At 39.1% G+C, this 20,455-nt stretch overlaps 1 protein-coding gene across 2 annotated transcripts in view; it reads right to left on the bottom strand.

The window, feature by feature from the left end:
- Nucleotides 1-3,232: 3,232 nt before the first annotated feature.
- OTOL1 (otolin 1) overlaps nucleotides 3,233-20,455 on the bottom strand; it is a 71,153-nt gene continuing 53,930 nt past the window's right edge. For both annotated transcript variants that reach the window (XM_019946325.3, XM_004319867.4), the window contains 4 exons: nucleotides 18,465-18,836; nucleotides 15,264-15,353; nucleotides 5,111-5,182; nucleotides 3,233-4,446 (listed from right to left, as the gene is read on the bottom strand). In XM_019946325.3, coding sequence (XP_019801884.1) covers nucleotides 3,548-4,446; nucleotides 5,111-5,182; nucleotides 15,264-15,353; nucleotides 18,465-18,836 — 1,433 coding nt within the window. In that variant the 3' untranslated portion in view covers nucleotides 3,233-3,547. The remainder of the gene's footprint in view (nucleotides 4,447-5,110; nucleotides 5,183-15,263; nucleotides 15,354-18,464; nucleotides 18,837-20,455) is intronic.

Raw genomic sequence — 20,455 nt, 5'->3', positions numbered from 1 at the left:
GAAAATGGCAATATAAGTGATCATAGTTTATAGGATGAAATTTAAATATTTTGAAATATTGTTTACAATAGTAGTAATATATCATCTGCAACCCCAGTTACAATACTTGAACATGATATGTAGAAGTTGTGGTTCTTATTGCTAGTTCAGATGAGCAAAGTTTCTCCAAACTGAATTGAAATTAATATGTTTAATTAATTTTTAAAATACAAGGACTCAACAAGAGTGGTCTAATTTGATAAAACTATCAATAGAACATCAATTACATGGAAATCTTGGTTATGTGGCATATATTTTACTGAAATTAAGTTTTAAAAATAACATCTACAGGATAGACATATAGTAATGCATAACTTAAACTCTTTCTGTACTCATCCAAATATCACCTACCCATTAAGAGAACACCCAGACGCACACAACAGTAATTCAGTCATCTGTTATGTTTTGCTTACTGTTGGTCATATAAAAATCATTAATTGTTTCTTACTTTTTCAACATAAGAGTATACGTTAAAGTAGGAGGATAGAACATATTTTAAATAACTTTGTTAGATTGACTCATAAAGTTCGAATATTTAGATATTTATTATGTTGGGTCCCATTTGTATTTTGGCCCCTTGTATCTTACGGAAATCCAATTTGGAGGTTACTGTAATAAAAAAATCCTGGCAATAAATGATGGTGGTCTCATCAGGGTATGGCAATGGAGATGTGAGAAGTCATCAAATTCTGAATACTTTCTGAAAGAAGCACCAGAAGGATTCCTGACAGACTGGATTTAAGTGTGAAAGGGAAGAATCAAATGACACAAGGTTTTCAGCCTGAGCATCTCCATAAAAAGTTGCCATTATGTGAGCTAGGGCAGGATGTAGGAAGAGCAGCTTGGGGAGACTTTCAGAAGCTTGTTTTGTCATGTTAAGCCTGAGATGTATTTTAACTCTCAGCAGTTTTTTTTTTTTAATACATTTATTTATTTACTTACTTACTTACTTTTGGCTGCATTGGGTCTTCATTGCTGTGCACAGGCTTTCTCTAGTTGCGGCAAGCGGGGGCTACTCTTCGTTGCGGTGCGTGGACTTCTCTTGCAGTAGCTTCTCTTGTTGCAGAGCATGGGCTCTACGTGCACGGGCTTCAGTAGTTGTAGCATGCGGGCTGAGTAGTTGTGGCTCACGGGCTCTAGAGCGCAGGCTCAGTAGTTGTGGCGCACAAGTTTAGTTGCTCCGCGGCATGTGGGATCTTCCCGGACCAGGGATCGAACCCGTGTCCCCTGTTTTGGCAGGCGGATTCTTAACTACTGTACCACCAGGGAAGTCCTCTCAGCAGTTTAATACTCTGGGGAGGCATTCAGGGGAGAGGTCAGGATATGCAACAGTCATTAGGGTAGGAGCAGGATATGGGTTGCATTCAAATCCTTGGGATGCAAGAGATCCACTTTTGTTTTTGGGCTTTCAACGAGACGGAAGACATGGTATAGTTTAAAGAAGGGACATTGTTGTGCCACTTCACCCTTGTAGCAGAGAGTGGCGTACAGAACCCAGAAGTCACCTCCCAAAGCCATCCCAAAGGCTAAGAACTTCCTTAGTTGGGATGCCCTGAGGAAAATTCATAACTAACCACCAACCCTGGATCCTAACCCTAAACTCTTAAGTTCAGACTTCCTATAAAGTGTTTACCACAAACACACATGTAAGACACCGCTGGATATCATAAATCCTCCATGTGAATTGTTCCTCTCTTACTGGCCCTCTGCCCAGCTACCTTTTGCATCACATCCTTTGATGTGGTTTCTCTTCCATCTTCCTAGGTTAGTTGGTCTCAGCCTCCCAAATCCCTCCGACCCAAAGATGGAAAAGGCATAAAGAAAGAAATATATCTATAAGAAAATACAGAGAGACAAAACTCTAAGTTCCTGGAATCTCTTCACTATCCCGTCCTCAAACTGGAAAAGAAAAGTCTAAGTGCAAATATCGCTGTCTTAATCATTTGTGAATTTTTACTCTCCCTGTGACAAATACAAGCAAAGCCACAATTAAAGCAATATTGCAATCTAAATAGAGAAGAATTGCTGAAGCAAGGGCTAAATGTCAAAAGTAAACTTTATCCCAGCCTGCTGGGTAATCTTTGGATGAGAAACTAATGCAACATTTCCAAAATTGGCATCTTACAGAACGCTGTTCCATGGGATGCTGCTTGATGAGTTCTATGCTCAAAATAAATATAGTATCACTGGACAAAACAAAATTAAACAAATTTCTTTTCTGTGGGAATATCAGGGACTACACTAACATGCTCTATGAATCTTTAAAAGGGAGATAGAATATAGCATTTCCAACATTTGTTTGACACAGAACCCACTCTTTGCAGTAGCTCATAATAACAACTTCCAGTAATGGTTTTCCTCTGAACACAGTTTGAGAAGTACTATTCTAATATATATATACATATATATGAAGATCAAAAATAAATTATGTTTTTCAGAGTTTGTTTATCTGGCAGAGCAAGGCCAAAATGTTTCCCATCACTTACTCCCTGATTTGACTCACCAAGATTTGCAAATCTGCATAACTATATGCCTTCATTAAACCAAATTCAATTTAGAGTCAACAAATTCACTTCTTAATAAATGAGGCTGTTGAGTTATTATATATTCACAGCTTTAAATATTCACATTGCAAGTGAATTCCCAAATACCCACCTGTTACAGCAATGTTATCACTGAATAACCAGAATTAATTATTTTAGAGATGATGATAATGAAGCCAAAGAATTTATCCAAATTAAGTGTTCTTCCATGAAGAAAGGGCTGAAACTTTAGATCAATAATGATTTAATTTTACTCTGAAATCTTTGGGGGACATTCAGTTCTTCTAAGCACAATAATTAGATGAATCGCTGGATCTTTGCTATGATGAAGCAATATCTATATCAACTTTCTTTTTACCTTTTACCCAACACACAAGTCCATATAATACAGGTTTTTTATGAGCAAACCCTTACACACTGATTGATCTTAAAAATACTTTAGCTAGTCTTTACTATTCTTTCTGTGTATTCTCCCTGAATTAAACTAACATGGGAATAGTTCTATTTTGTGGGAAGGCAATCCTCCCAACAGAATTAGAAACTTTTGAGAAATACCTACCCATCATATGTCAGCTGTTAGCCTCACATTCACACTGAAAAGAGTTACACACATTTTTGTGAGACAGAAAATATTTAGTAAGAATATATTTATTTATTACAAATTTCATTCATATTTTTGTATACAAATATTATTTAAAGGGCTTGAGAAATGCCATTATAATGCTAAATGAAAAAAGCTAGCTACAAAATTAATAGACACATGCTCTCAAATACATATAAATATTTTTTAAAGGTGATGTTCTAAAATAGGAATTATTGACTCTAGGTGATATAATTTTTTCTTAATTTTTCTGTATTATTTTTATAATCATGAAAAGAAGTGAAGCTTACTTTTTTCAATAGCACTACCCAATGTTACCTGACTTATTCCACTAAACCCAAACTACAGTGTTGAAGATACAAGTTTATGGTGAAACGCCAGGGTTTTCCTCTGGGTACAAAAGGAACCCAGTAAAAATGCTATCATCCTCAGCACTGACATACACCCCATTCCAATCTTTTGAAACTTCCAGCCAGACTTGGTCCCCTGCTTTTAATTTCAAGATGATGAGGAGAGAGGCCTGGTCTATTTCATGACCATAGAGCGTTTCTCTGGACTTGAACTGCTTCCTATTCCAGGCCACCAGGCTGATCTGAGCAGGTCGGCCCCTCACGGTGACGTGGTAGGAAAAAACATATGCCCCAGGAATACTACAGTTAAATTTCCCAGTGACAGGGCTGTAGTTCCCTTGGTCATTATAGAGAACCTTGTCAAACTTGATAGGGGCATTTGGAGGGGGGAAAGGCTTGGATAAAGCAGCACTGAAAGCTGACTGTGGGACTCTGGCCACCTCCCCCTTGGAGCCCTTGAGGCCCCGAGAGCCCTTCTTCCCAATAGACCCTCGGACCCCTTTGCTCCCAAGTTCACCCTTTGGCCCTGCAGGTCCCACAAGACCAGGAGGACCCAACTCTCCCTTTTCTCCTTTAACTCCTGGATCACCTTGGGGCCCAGGCAGCCCGTCTGAACCACTTTTCCCTTCCATTCCAATATCTCCTTTGCTACCTTTTTCTCCTTTCATGCCCTCCTCGCCTTTTTCTCCTTTTCCCCCCCTCTCCCCAGAATCTCCACAGTAGCCCTTATCCCCCATCTCCCCCTTGTCTCCCTTGGCCCCAGGCTCTCCATTCAAGCCTGGTGCACCCACAGCCCCTCGGTCTCCTTTATCTCCTTTGGTACCATTGGCACACGTGTCCCCCTTCGAGCCTTTTTGTCCTTTCACTCCTGCCAGGCCAATATTTCCTCTATCTCCCTTAGGACCAAGTCCACCTGAAATGGAAAAATTAAAATAATGGTTAAGGCTCACATATGGTATGACCATTATGCTATTATTATGCTCACAAAATGAAACAAAACCTCTTAACTGGAGCTGGAAACCTGCTTCTTGCCTGAGCAATGGCCATGCAGAGGAGATTCTTACACTGAGCCATTCAAATCAAGCGACTCCCTCATAAAGGAAAGAGTTAATGCTACTGAGAAGCAACAGCTTATATTTAGATCTTATATATCTAGTTTGTCTGTTTGTTTGTTTGTTTGACTTTTAAGATGATGAAGAATATTAGAACTATAGTTGCCCGTTGTGTTCCATTATACTTTGCATTTTGGCCCAACCCAGCTATTCTCCTAAATCTCCATATTGTCCATCCAAACCCAAAATCTTACAGGCAAAACACCTGCAACCCAGAAAGATTTAGAGATCTTTTTCCCAAGGACAGCGAGAAAGAGGTGCAGAGTTCAGATACTTTTACCACTTCCAGACTCCTACACTAGTGCTGATAACACTCCATCCAATCAGTACACTAAATTATTAGAAGATTATTACTAATTGATATTTCCATCTTACCTCCCTGATAACTTTAAATACAAACAGGAAGAAAATTAAGGGCCATACTGCACATGTGACTACACACAGTAGATATACTTTATACACTACCTGGTACTCCAGGTTTTCCTGGGTATCCTGGAACTCCATTTGTTCCTTGCTCCCCACGTTCTCCCTTAAGTCCTAAAATGATACCAAGATTAACTTTTTTCTAACTATATTAGCTATGATATAACAAACACCCATTTCACAACTGTGTCACATTCTAATGCTTCCTTTACCAAAATGTGTAAAGGTAAAACAATATGGAAAAAGAATTTATTGAGTAACATTAGGAATATTTTATTCCAATTGATGGTGAACCATTTAAAGTATATTTGGAGGTAGTGCCAAATCTCTTCAGATTTCAGCTTTTCCCTCAGCATTCTTGTAGCTCTTCAAATCTCTTACAAAACCTATGACATTCTGCCTTACATTATGTATGTCTGTGTTTGTGCTCTTCTTATTACAAATTCTGAACGACAGTTAAAAGGTCCTCTTTTTTTATATCCCTCACAATGTGTGAGAGATCGCACCGTGCACCATATAAGCTAAAACACAGAGCACAACACTCTGCAGTCAGCTAAAACTATTCATGATAAAAACCCACACAGGGGGCTTCCCTGGTGGCGCAGTGGTTGAGAGTCCGCCTGCCGATGCAGGGGACACGGGTTCGTGCCCCGGTCCAGGAGGATCCCACATGCCGCGGAGCGGCTGGGCCTGTGAGCCATGGCTGCTGAGCCTGCGCTCCACAACAAGAGAGGCCACAGCAGTGGGAGGCCCGTGTACTGCAAAAAACAAACAAACAAACAAACAAAAACTCACACAGGATAAAAAATATTGTCCTTGATATACATAAAGCACCAAGGAAAAGCTAATTTTCATTTTGTTTGGAAATTTTTTCATATACTCTTTGGGCAATTATAAAGCTGCTGTGAAAATTCATGTTTGAAAAAATAAAAATATCTGGGCTTTTAGATATTTGCCATATTACCACAAAATGGACTTTTACACTGGGCCTGGCCAAAGGCCCATCCTGTTACAGTACAGCCACTCTAGATTTATTTTAATTGTAACTAATAATAGCAAAAATAACAGTAACAATAATACCTTACTCTCATTGAGCACTTACTTTGCACCAGGTAATGTTCCAAGCTCTTAACATGAATTTTTAAATTTCAAACTTTTAGTTTAATATTAATTTTTATTTGATAATAAAACAGCCTCTCACATAACAGGGAGGCTCACATAACAGAGCACATTTCATCAATTGGAATATTTTTCATTTACAAAAGTTTGTAGCATCTCCCATCAAGAAAGGTAGAGCACATATTTTTGTCACCACTTTCATCACAAAAGAAACTGAGGTATGAAAAAGTTTAGCAATCTGTACAGAGTCAAACATAACTGTATATAATATTGATTGGCATCAACTTACCAGCCATATTATTTATGATATAACCAACAAATTTTGTTTCATTTTTTCCAGGGAAAAAGAAACCCTAAGTCAAATTAAAAGTCATGAGAAGAGGGGACTTTTCAAGATGGCGGAGGAGTAGGAGGACATGGAGTTCATCTCTCTCCACAAATGCATCAAGAATACATCTACAGGGCTTCCCTGGTGGCGCAGTGGTTGAGAGTCCGCCTGCCGATGCAGGGGACGCGGGTTCGTGCCCCGGTCCGGGAAGATCCCACATGCCGCGGAGCAGCTGGGCCCATGAGCCATGGCCGCTGAGCCTGCGCGTCCGGAGCCTGTGCTCCGCAATGCGAGAGGCCACAACAGTGAGAGGCCCATGTACCGTGAAAAAAAAAAAAAAAAAGAATACATCTACAGATGCAACAATTCTCACAGAACACGGGCTGAACACTAGTAGAAGACCTTGGACACCAGAAAGGACAATAAAGATGCCTGCATAACCAGGCAGGATGAAAGAAAGGGAGAAAGAAGAGGAGAGGAAATGGGATGGAACCTGCTCCCCAGTTGGGGAGCTGAAGCAGAAGAGAGGTTCCCACATCTGGGGAAGCCCCCTCACCGACAGAGAAATTGGTTGGGACAGAAGGGAAGCACCTGAGGCTGTCAGAGGAGGGTGGAGCAGCCAGTCTGTGGCAGAGAGCACAGAGTGAGACCTACACAGACAGTCCATGCAACAGCACTGCATGCCCCACACTGGGACATGTGTCCACTGGTGCACACAGCGGTGGGAGCTGGAGCATGGGGATTGGAGTACAAACCCAGCAGGAGTACTATTGTTGGCTGCAAGGAGACAGCCGATGGGGATGGGAGGGAGGAAATATGCAACTGGGAATGCCTGTAGAGGAAACCTGGACTGCCATGGAAGCAAGGCACCACTGTTGAGTGACATGCAGGGGATGCAGCCCCCGCTGCAGCCTCTCTCCCCACGCACCAGCCCCTGCCCATCCCTGCAGGTGCTAGGAGAGGGCCCTGACAGGGCTGGCCCTCGCACACCTGCCACTGGGCACTAGAAAATGCTCACACTAGGCCAGATCTCTTGTGCCTGTGGCTGCCACCTCCCTGCACATCTGTCGCCACTGGAGCTCCTGCGACCCAGGCAGCCATACCACCTCCACGCCCTGTCCTCACTGGGGCAGGCCCAAGTGCTCCAGGGCAGCCTAGGGAACAGAATCCTGTGGGTGGCCCACATGCAGAAGTGGGGCTAAAATCACAGCTGAGCCCCAGGGGCAGGGTGACTAAGGAAGAGGAACAAAAATCTTTCCATCAGTTGCACAAGCTACATATTAAGGCCCTGTGATCAGCTTCGCAGACCCTGCATCTATGGATCTGAATGGACAATGAGTGTTCCCACAAATGAAACTGGTCTAGCTCTGGTAGCTGTGGACTTTGGGGGCAAGCACACGCATGAGCTGGGCCAGATCAGAGTCTGACCTGTCCTCACAGTGCCCACAGCAGGTCGAGAGACCAACCTAGAGGCACTAGAGGGCCTACTGGGGAGGTGGAGGTGGGCTGTGGCTCAGAGCAGGGGCTAGCACAATGACAGCTGAGACCCCAGGAAAATATTATTATTACTATTATTATTATTATGTTTTGATTTGTTCTGTTGCTGGCTTTGTTTTTTGTAATTATTATTTTTATTTAGTATTTTGGAGGGGGTTAGGTTTGTTTGGTTTTTCTCTGTTTTTTTTCTTTCTTTTTATAATTTTGTTCATTTTTTTGTTTTTATTTTTAATTGTTCTGTTTTTTTCCTTTTCTTTGTTCTATTTTGTTTTTATCTTTTTTTCCCTCTTTCTGTTTTTTCTTTTAATCCTTTTTTTAATTGTTTTTGTGTGTCTGTTTTTGTTTGCTTTATTCTTCAGTTTGCATTCTGTTTTAGTTTTTTGTTTTCTGTTTGTGTTAGTTTTGTTTTTAATTGTTTGATTTCATTTTGGGGTTCTGTTTGTCTGGTTGTTCTCTTGGGTTTTGTTTTCTTTGGTTTTGTTTTTGTTTCTTTTTGTGTGTGCATGAGTTTGTTTTCATTTTTGTTTGGTTGGTTTTGCTTTTACCATTTGGAGTTTTGTTTGTTTTTTGGTTTTATTGCTGTTGTTGCTATTTGTTTCTGTATTTGCTATTTCTCTTGGGTTTTGTTTCTCTTTTTGTTTTCTCCCCCCACCCCTTTTTTTCCCTTTATTGCTGTGATGTGTGGCTTGTGGGGTCTTGGTTCCCCAGCTGGGGGTCAGGCCGGAGCCTCGGGGAAGGGAGCACTGAGTCCAGGATGCTGGACTGCCAGAGAATTCCTGACCCCAAGGAATGTTAACTGATGAGACCTCTCCCAGAGGTCTGCATCTTGAATACAAGACATGGCTCTACCCAACTGCCTGCAGGCTCTAGTGCTAGATGCCTCACAGCAAACAACAAGCAAGACAGGAACACAAAACCAAATATCAGCAGACAGGCTGCCTAAAGTTGTGCTAAGCTCACAGACACCCCAAAACACACCACCTGACATGGCCCTGCTCATCAGAGGGACAAGATCCAGCTCCACCCACGAGAACACAGGCACCAGTCCCTCCCACCAGGAAGCCTACACAAGCCACTGGACCAACCTCACCCACCAAGGGCAGACACAAGAAGCAAGAGGAACTATGACACTTCAGCCTGTGGAAAGAAGACCTCAAACACAGTAAGTTAGACAAAATGAGAAGACTGAGAAATATGTTGCAGAAGAAGGAGCAAGGTAAAAACCCACAAGACCAAATAAATGAAGAGGAAATAGGCAGTCTACCTGAAAAAGAATTCAGAGTAATAACAGTAAAGATGATCCAATTCTGTTAAACAGAAATGTTTAACAAGGACCTAGAAGAACTAAAGAACAAACAAACTGTGATGAACAACACAATAACTGAAATTAAAAATAAACTCGAAGGAATCAATAGCAGAATTACTGAGGAAGAAGAACAGATAAGTGACCTGGAAGATACGATGGTGGAAATAACTGCCATGGAGCAAAATAAAGAAAAAAGAAAAAAAAAAGAAATGAGAACAGTCTCAGAGACCTCTAGGACAACATTAAAGGCACCAATGTTCAAATTATAGGGATCCCAGAAGAAGTAGAGAAAGTGTCTGAGAAAATATTTGAAGAGATTATAGTAAAAAAACTTCTCTAACATGGGAAAGGAAACAGTCAATCAAGTCCAGAAAGCACAGACAGTCCCATACAGGATAAATCCAAGGAGACACATATCTCTAAGAGGGAAGTTTAAAGTAATACAATCCTACCTCAAGAAACAAGAAAAATCTCAAATAAACAACCTAACCTTACACTTAAAGCAACTAGAGAAAGAAGAACAAAAAAAAAGTTAGTAGAAGGAAATAAATGAAATAGAAACAAAGAAAACAACAGCAAAGATCAATGAAACTAAAAGATGGTTCTTTGAGAAGATAAACCAAATTGATAAAACTTTAGGCAGACTCATCAAGAAAAAAAGGGAGAGGACTCAAATCAATAAAATTAGAAATTGAAAAGGACGAGTTACAACTGACATTGCAGAAATACAAAGGATCATAAGAGATCCTTTGTAAGCAACTCTATGCCAATAAAATGGACAACTTGGAAGAAATGGACAAATTCTTAGAAAGGCATAACCTTCCAAGACTGAACCAGGAAGAAGTAGAAAATATAAACAGACCAATCACAAGTAATGAAATTGAAACTGTGATTAAAAATCTTCCAACAAACAAAAGTCCAAGACCAGATGACTTCACAGGCAAATTCTATCAAATTTTAGAGAAGAGCTAACACCTATCCTTCTCAAACTCTTCCCAAAAATTGCAGAGGGAGGAACACTCCCAAACTCATTCTATGAGGCCACCACCACCATGATATCAAAACCAGAAAAAGATATCACACAAAAAAAGAAAATTACAGGCCAATATCACTGATGAACATTAAACGCAAAAATCCTCAACAAAATACTAACAAACCGAATCCAACAACACATTAAAAGGACCACATGCCATGATCAAGTAGGATTTATCCCAGGGATGCAAGGAATCTTAAATACATGCAAATCAATCAATGTGATACACCATATTAACAAATTGAAGGACAAAAACCATATGATCATCTCAAGAGATGTAGAAAGAGCTTTTGACAAAATTCAACACCCATTTAAGATAAAAAAAAAAACTCTCCAGAATGTGGGCATAGAGGGAACTTACCTCAACACAATAAAGGCCATATATGAAAAACCCACATCAAGCATTATTCTCAATGGTGAAAAACTGAAAGCATTTCCTCTAAGATCAGGAACAAGACAAGTGTGCCCACTCTCGTCACTATTAGACAACATAGTTTTGGAAGTCCTAGCCACAGCAATCAGAGAAGAAAAAGAAATAAAAGGAATACAAACTGGAAAAGAATATGTAAAACTGTAACTCTTTGCAGATTACATGATAATATACATAGAGAATCCTAAAGATGCCACTAGAAAACTACTAGAGCTAATCAATGAATTTAGTAAAGTTGCATGATACAAAATTAATACACAGAAATCTCTTGCATTCCTATACACTAACAATGAAAGATCAGAAAGAGAAATTAAGGAAACAATTTCATTCACCATTGCAAAAAAAAGAATAAAATATCTAGGAATAAACCTACCTAAGGAGGCAAAAGACCTGTACTCAGAAAACTATAAGATACTGATGAAAGAAATAAAAAAAGACACAAACAGAGATATACCATGTTCTTGAATTGGAAGAATCAATATTGTGAAAATGACTATAATACCCAAAGCAATCTACAGATTCAATGCAATCCCTATCAAATTACCAATGGCATTTTTCACAGAACTAGAACAAAAATTTTTTACAATTTGTATGGAAATACAAAGACCCCAAAGCCAAAGCAATCTTGAGAGAGAAAAACGGAGCTGGAGGAATCAGGCTCCCTGAGTTCAGACTATACCACAAAGCTACAGTAATCAAGACAGTATGGTACTGGCACAAAAACAGAAATATAGATCAATGGAACAGGATAGAAAGCCCAAAGATAAACCCATGCACCTACAGTCACCTTATTTTTGATAAAGGAGGCAAGAATATACAGTGGAGAAAAGACAGTCTCTTCAATAAGTGGTGCTGGGAAAACTGGACAACTACATGTAAAAGAATGAAATTAGAACACTCCCTAACACCATACACAAAAATAAACTCAAAATGGACCAAATATCTAAATGTAAGGCCAGACACTATAAAACTCTTAGATGAAAACATAGGCAAAACATTCAAAGACATAAATCATAGAAAGATCCTTTTTGACCCACCTCTTAGAGAAATGGAGATAAAAACAAAAATAAACAGATGGGAAGGACCTAATGAAACTTCAAAGCTTTTGCACAGCAAAGGAAACCATTAACAAGACCAAAAGACAACCCTCAGAATGGGAGAAAATATTTGCAAACGAAGCAACTGACAAAGGATTAACCTCCAAAATATATAAGCAACCCATGCAGCTCAATATGAAAAAAACAAACAACCCAATCCAAAAATGGGCAGAAGACCTAAATAGACATTTCTCCAAAGAAGACATACAGATTGCCAACAAACATATGAAAGGATGCTCAACATCAGTAATTATTAGAGAAATGCAAATCAAAACTACAATAAGGTATCACCTCACACCAGTCAGAATGGCCGTCATCAAAAAATCTACAAACAATAAATGCTGGAGAGGATGTGGAGAAAAGGGAACCCTCTTGCACTGTTGATGGGAATGTAAATTGATAAAACCACTATGGAGAACAGTATGGAGGTTCCTTAAAAAACTAAAAATAGAACTGCCATATGACCCAGCAATCCCACTACTGGGCATATACTGAGAGAAACCATAATGCAAAAAGACACATGACATGCACCCCAATGTTCATTGCAGCACTATTTACAATAGGCAGGACATAGAAGCAACCTAAATGTCCATCAACAGAGGAATGGATAAAGAAGATGTGGTACATATATATAATGGAATATTACTCAGCCATAAAAAAGGAATGAAACTGGGTCATTTGTAGAGATGTGGATGGACCTAGAGACTGTCATACAGAGTGAAGTAAGGCAGAAAGAGAAAAACAAATATCATATATTATCCCATATATGTGGATTCTTAAAAAATGGTATAGATTATCTTATTTGCAAAGCAGAAATAGAGACACAGACGTAGAGAACAAACGTATGGATACCAAAGGGGAAAAGGGTGTGGGTAGGATGAATTGTGAGATAGGGATTGACATATATACACTATTGATACTATATATAAAATAGATAACTAATGAGAACGTACTGTAAAGCACAGGGAACTCTACTCAATGCTCTGCGGTGACCTAAATGGGAAGGAAATCCAAAAATGAGGGCATATATGTATATGTATAGCTGATTCACTTTATAGCAACTATACCCCAATAAAAATTTTTCAAAGAAGAAACCAAAATAATTTTTTTAATTTCTTAATCTCTTTTATTTTATTTTTAATTGAAGTATAGTTGATTTACAATGTTGTGTAAGAAACCAGAATATTATCAGTGTCCCAGAAGACTCTATTGTGTCCCCTTTTTGTCACAGCCTAACCTTTGAGAGTAACTACAGTTGACTTTTAGCATCATAGACTTTGGGGGGTTTGTACTAACCACTATATAATTGAAATTGTATAGTATGTAATCTTTTGTGTCTGAATTCTTTTGCTCAACATTATATTTGTAAAATTGATTTATACTGTTGCATATAGTTGTTTGTTGGTTCTCATTACCATTGTATAAATATGCCAGTATTTAATAATCTACTATAAAGAATTTATTAATTTTATAATAAAAGCACAATGGCTGTAAATAAATAAATAAATACATAAATAAAAGTCATGAAAAGCAATTCAAGCAAATTTCATAAGACTAGCTAGAGAAATCCCACCATAAGCTGCTCAACAGAGTTTTCTAAGTAGCTTGCTCCTCTTTATCATTCCATTTAAAATTTGGAAATTAGGGCTTCCCTGGTGACACAGTGGTTAAGAGTCCACCTGCCGATGCAGGAGTCACGGGTTCGTGCCGTGGTCCAGGAAGATCCCACATGCCGCGGAGTGGCTGGGCCCATGAGCCATGGCCGCTGGGCCTGCGCGTCCGGAGCCTGTGCTCCGCAACGGAGAGGCCACAAGAGTTAGAGGCCCGCGTACCACAATAAAAAAAAAAAAAAAAAAATTGGAAATTTACCCATAGGCCATCAGGAGAACATCTGTATACCTTTGAAGAGAAAGAGCATAACTATGAATGGAAGTGAAGGAATAATTCTATTCCCAGTCCTTGTCAATATTCATATCCTGACCTTCACTGCAGTTATTCTGGTTCTCGAGTTCATTTAAAGAGTTTAACTGCTTATAATGAATTTACTCAATCAGATAATGATTGAGTAAAAAATACAGTCATTCTACTCATTTATTTTTTTAACTTTAAGTCTTAACTAAGAGTCCAAGTTAAGTGGAAGTAAAAGGAAAATACAGTTGTCACTTTATAGAGACTGGCTAAATGATTTTATACTTTTGATCCTTCATCAAAGCATATTCTTAAGAACCTCATTTTATAATACTTCCCTGTTGTTTTCTTCTACTTCCAGAAGTCTAACTTTCAAAATGTATGAATCACTGAGGAGGTTCATCACTCATCTTTATTTCACAGGGCTTTCTGCTAACATAATTCAGCCACAAAAGGCTTAAATGCTTCCAAGAATGAAAATCGCGTAACTGACAAGTGCGAAGTGCTCTCTCTTACCTTAGCATCTTTTTTGAGTAATTACTTCACTGAATGTTCTACCAGAAATGAGTTAGGCGGTTCCTGAGCCATGCAGAGGGTGATGTATAGATGATATTATGTCTTTTGACACGTGACACTAAGGCTAAAACATTTAACTTGATGGATATATAGTATTTCTACAGGCTGGTGGTATTCCCTGAGGAATTTCTAAATGTCCCAGTGAATCTATAACCTTCCCTCAATACCTTGAAGCAATTATAGAACCAGGGATTTCCCAGAGCAGAGCACCCTCTTTGCTGATACATCTATGGAATTACAGAATTTCTGAGCTGGAAAAGATCTAGGAAAGCCCCCGTAATGACAAATCTTCTTTAAACAGGGTACAAATAAATATCTAGTCTAGTCCTCTCAATTTCCAGATGAGGTAAAGTGACGGGTCCAAGGTCACTGCAAATAGCTTGACTTCTTCCATTTTAATTCAGTTCTCTTCCCACCGTTGACACTGCCCCTGATTTGAGAGTAAGCCAAAGGATATGTCATACTCTCCTTAGTAGGTAGGCTATCCATCTATATGGAATATTCTAGAGGATTGCCTGCTCTGATTAGTTTTATGTAGTATGAAATTAATTTGTATCATAAAGAAGAATTCAAACAGGAGTATATAGGAAAGGACCCTTCCCCAGAGTCTATGCCCTGTGGCTCCCAGTCACTGAGTCAGCCAGGTGAACTACAAGGAACAGAAAAGGTATGTGTGGGGGGGGGAGTATATTACCAGGCAAGTTTAAAATTTCTCAATTGGCTATTTATAAAGTTCACATTTTTATATCAAATATAACTCACAATATGCTTTACCAAGTTTTTACATTTTAAAAAATAGATCCACCTGCAAGAATCTGGTATTTACTTAACAAGCTGCTCTTCTTAAAAATGATGCAGAACATCTCTTGAGTTTTGACATGAAATGGATATAATTACCTACCCTTCTCTCCTTTCTGGCCTTTTGGACCTTGGGGTCCAGCGACTCCTGGTGGCCCTAGGATCCCCATACCACCAGCTTCTCCCTTAAAACCTGGAAATGAGATTTAAAAAACATCAGGGTAGAAAAATTCTCTTTTGAAATTCATTACTTCCAAAAAAATCAGTCATTTTATTGAGGCCAATGACTGTCAGTATCCTAATGATAAAATCTGGGTGAGAATAAACTATTACAGAGTTCTAAGGACAATATTTTTGTCTGATTTGCAATTTTGCACTACCTGAATAGATAAATTGAGCCCATTAGTACTTGTCACTGAATTCATGGCAGTGATCAAATGATTCAGAGAAGCAGTACTATATCAAACAACAAGAAAAGATGATTATCTGACTCTTAACCTCATGTGGACCACACTTTCAAATTGGAAGTAAAACCACAATACCTAACACTTTTGGTTTTCCCATTCCTTCACTTATATACTCATTCAGGAAAAATTGCTGAGTCCCCCTACACACCAAGCATCCTGATAGGTGTCAGGAATCAGCCATCAACATTCCAGCAGTCCCTTCCCTCATGGAGCTGAGAGTCCATGAAAGATAAACATGAACAAATAACCACACAAATAAATAGAAATGGCCACACTGTTGTTAGTTATGTAAAGAAAAGAGAAAGTTCCTATTGTAGATGGTGGTTTAAAAAAGAACTGATTTATGGGATCAGAGGATACCTCCTGGAAAAAAATGTCATTAAGCTAAGACCCAATGAACAAATTAGAAATTTCTGAGACAAAGAAAAAAAAAAAAAAACATGGATGAGTATTTCAGGAAAAACAAGAGTAGAAAAGACCATGGTGTTTTTAAGAAACTGAAAGAAGAGCACCATGGGCGGAGCTAGCGATCAGGGTAAAAGAGGCTGAGGGGCAGGGGAGGGGCAGATGGTGCAGGACTCAGACCTCACTGGTGTCCTCGCTCATCCCAGCAGCCCAGGTCCACTTCCACTTACCTGGGCCACACAGACACCCAAGCCTAGGACAGTTATCGTTCCTGCAACCCCAGCCCTGTTCAAGCTTGATTGGAATAATTTATGGCCAGGTTCTTTGAAAGTTAACCATATAAATAAGTACACTCAATTAAATTGTAATCTTTCATCTTAATTATTATAATTAAGTTGATGGGATGGAGAAAATTATTTTCAATCTGTTGAATTTCCTCTTTGAAAGAACGCTGTATTTGTTTAGATGAAAAGCTTTAATAAATTGCATGCAATGGAGGTTAAGGCTGAAGGCAAGCTTAAGAAGCCAAAGTGGTGGTTAAGCTCTTCTGTCTAAAAAAGAAGGAAGAGCAGAGAGGAAAGGAATGGAGAACAAAGAGCAGGGGAGGCAGAAGCAAGCAAAATGATCAATTACAGTTCACTGTGCAGTGACCCCCCTTCCTCACGACCCCCAAATGCCCAATGTGGTTATGAGGGAAACACACAGGGAGCACACAGCAACTGCCTGCAAGGGCACAAGGGGCAGGCAGGCTGCCCCTTCCATCTAGGCAGGGTGTACATCTTGGTTAGTTTAGTGTAAATATCGGAAGGCTGGACCTAATGGAAGAGCTGGGGCTGGAGGGTGCACACACTGAGTTTGACACCAGGTTCTATACTCTCAGGTGCTATAACCTCTAGAATTACCTGAAACTCTCTGAAATGCAATTAAATCATGCACTGAAATGTAATAATATTTTAATCATTTTCTACAAAGATGAGAAACAACATAAAGTGCTTAACAGTTATTGGCACATAGTAGGTAGCTATTATATAACTGAATTAATGAGAGAAGCTGGAGATAAAATTTCAAATGGAATTTTACCTTTATGAGCTATTAGATAGAGCTGAGCTGTATACTTCAAAACACTTTCATTCAGAAACTCTGTAAAATTAGGCTCATAACTTTTAAAGTCTACATTTATTATTCACATTACAGTAGATAACACAAATGTGATGTATGTACTATGTGTGTTAATTAATGTATGTAATAAGCTGAGCTCTAAGAACAGTGCAGCTAAATCCACCACTGGGTAAGACAAAAGCCCTGATGCTATGACTTATAAGACAGTTTAGCAACCAGCTGTGTTTACATGACCCCCTCCCGCTCCCCACTAGCAGCTTGCCAGACATGATACTAAGAGAAATCCTGGTAAATATAATTTTCTCAGTCTAATTAGATCTCCAGTAATGTTTTGGCAAGCCTGAAATCTTGGTTCCCCAGACCCCTGCCCAGCTTCTTTCCCATTCAATACCACCTCCACATAAACACTGATCACATTTCCCAAAAGCTTCCTGAAATGGGATGAAATAAATGAAAAGCTTAATGAGGATGCAGAATTCCTGATTTTATAACTTTAAATTCTTCAGGCAAGACACAACAAATATTTATATGTAATTCTTTCAGGGAAAAGTGGATTTGAAATTGACATTCTGATCTCACTTTTTCCTTGAATTCTCTGCTGTAGGACATGTGAAAGCTGAACTGTATTACAATAAAAGTGAGAGTATATTCATACTGTATACATGAAAGACATCTGAAATTTTGAAATATTTAACCGTGACGTTCAATGGAGAAAACTGCTGGGCAAGGAGACTGTGTTGCCTCAGAATTTCAATGAGAAGTGAACTGAATCCTGCCTTTATTCTCCACCTCACAGGCATTCCATTTCTAATCCTAACTACAAGTAGAACTCCAAAACCCCATCAGTCAGTATACATTCTTACCAGACCACAGAATTTTCACTTACCCTATTTACATCAGCCATTAATGAAAAGATTGTGTAACTGGAAGGACTACACACCAGTGCTAGGGTTGGTAGGCCAGTCTCTGCTCTAACCAGCACCATCCAGTAGAACTTTCTGCAATTATGGAAATGCTCTATATCTGTGCTGCCCACTGGCCACATGTGGCTACTGAGCACTTCAAATGGGACCCGTGTGACTGAGGAATTGAATTTTTAATCTCATTTAATTTTAATATTAATAGCCATACATGGGACTCTGGCTACCCCACTGGGCAACAGAACCCATTGCATTTGTCACAGTGTTACACCTAGGCTTGTCCCATTCGCATGACAATGTAGAAACCCTTGGGGCAATTCCACCACCAAACCACCACCTCTCAACTCAGGATGTACAAGTGAGAAATATAGGGCCTTGTATATTTTCAAATACCTGGTTTTCCAGTCTCTCCAGGTTCTCCTTTTTGCCCTGGTCCAGATGAACAACAATCACAGCAATTCAAGAAGAAATCAGCCGTGTCAAGAGTGAGGTTTTCAGAGGGGAAGAGGGTGGCAGCACCAAAGACAGAATTGAAAGCTGAGGGGTCAGGGGTTGGTTCTGCCATTTCAGCTGCTTCTGTGAAGGGAGTTTCTTCTTCTTCTGGAGGTTGGCCACTGGATGGCTTTGGACCCTTTGGCATCTCTTTTCCCTCAGACTTCTTCGTGAATTTGGTATATGGTGTGGTCTTTACTATTGTGTCCACACCAGCAACAGCCAAGATAATCAAAATGGCACAAAACCAAGAAAATATCCACATATTTGAGGCTGGAAGAAAGATATAATGGGAATATATACATATATTACAAACAAAAAGACAAAGTGATATAGATATATTCTTATATGAGAGGAATATATATACATATATGAACCATAAGAATGAACAGTATGCATAATACTAAATGATTTTTATACATTTCATATGTAAATGTATGCTTGATTCACAATGGAATATTTTATTTACTTAAAGTATTTGTTGTAAGGAACATTTTGCTTCAATTCTCCTTTCTGGTTGTTTTCCCAGTGTTACACGTACTAAAATACTGTTCTCAATCGTTAAAATTATCTTGCCAAAAAGCAAACATGATCTATAATAAATGCAACATGACTTAATAGCTCATATACCCTGTGGAAAACAAATATGAATAAAATCATGACTGACTTCACCCAGATTTATAGGAATCAAATACATCTGTATTAGAGGGAGATGAAAAATATTGAGCTGAATTGTTTATTTCAGCAAACTCAATTATTTCAAGAAAAAATACTGGTAAAAGAGTCCTTAAATCTACTCAGGATAATGGTCTTGTTATGAGAACAATCTTTTAGAACCTGTTGTAATAAATAGAGAGAATAAAAAATCATAAATTTAAATATGTGTTATGTCTTCAGATTCTTCACATGCCATTTAACTCTCCAATTCTTTGCTTTATAATTTAAGGGTTTTTCTGCAAACTCACATTTATCTTTGTATTATTTTAATGGGCCAAATAGTGGTTATTCTTATTAAGGCTTTTATCACTGTTCAAAGGGATATAAGGTTCCTGATGAAATGAAATTTTGAGAGTTCATAATATTCCATTCCCCAGACACTCCCAGTAGTCCAGTGGCTGCTAACAGGTAGCCAGGGTTAGAAATGCATGATTTCTGATTGGAAAAGGAAGGAGTGTTTAAGATAAACAGTAAGAGAGAAAAGAGAATGGAAATAAGGATAGTAACAACACCTACTATTTATAGAATCCCTACAAAGAGTAGGTGCCTTATATTCATCAATCCAATCTGTTCTCAAAACAGCTCTGCCAGGTAGACAACACTCTCACTCACCTTCACAGATGAGGAAAGAGGCACCAGGTGGTTACATACCTTGTTCAAGATCACACAACCCACAAGTTATTAAGTCAGAACTTAAATCCACGTCTGAATAATATCAAAGCCTCAACCATAGGACCTTCAAGATGGCAGGGAAGTAAGATGTGGAGATCAACTTCCTCCCCACAAATACATCAAAAATACATCTACATGTGGAACAACTCCTACAGAACACCTACTGAATGCTGGCAGAAGCCCTCAGACTTCCCAAAAGGCAAGAAAATGCCCACGTATCTGGCCGTGGGGCTGACAGGGTCTTGGTGCTCTGGCCGGGTGCCAAGCCTGTGCCTCTGAGGTGGGAGAGCCGAGTTCAGGACACTTTTCCACCAGAGACCTCCTGGCCTCACATAATATCAATTGGTAAGAGCTCTCCCAGAGATCTCCATCTCAACACTAACACCCAGTTCCACTCAATGATCAGCAAGCTCAAGTGCTGGAAACCCCATGCCAAACAACTAGCAACACAGGAACACAACCCCACCTATTAGCACAGAGGCTGCCTAAAATCATACTAAGTT

This window comes from Tursiops truncatus, chromosome 4 (assembly GCF_011762595.2).
Source record: "Tursiops truncatus isolate mTurTru1 chromosome 4, mTurTru1.mat.Y, whole genome shotgun sequence".
NCBI lineage: Eukaryota > Metazoa > Chordata > Mammalia > Artiodactyla > Delphinidae > Tursiops > Tursiops truncatus.
Note: the sequence above shows the minus strand (reverse complement) of the source record. Positions and strands in the feature narration are given on the sequence as shown.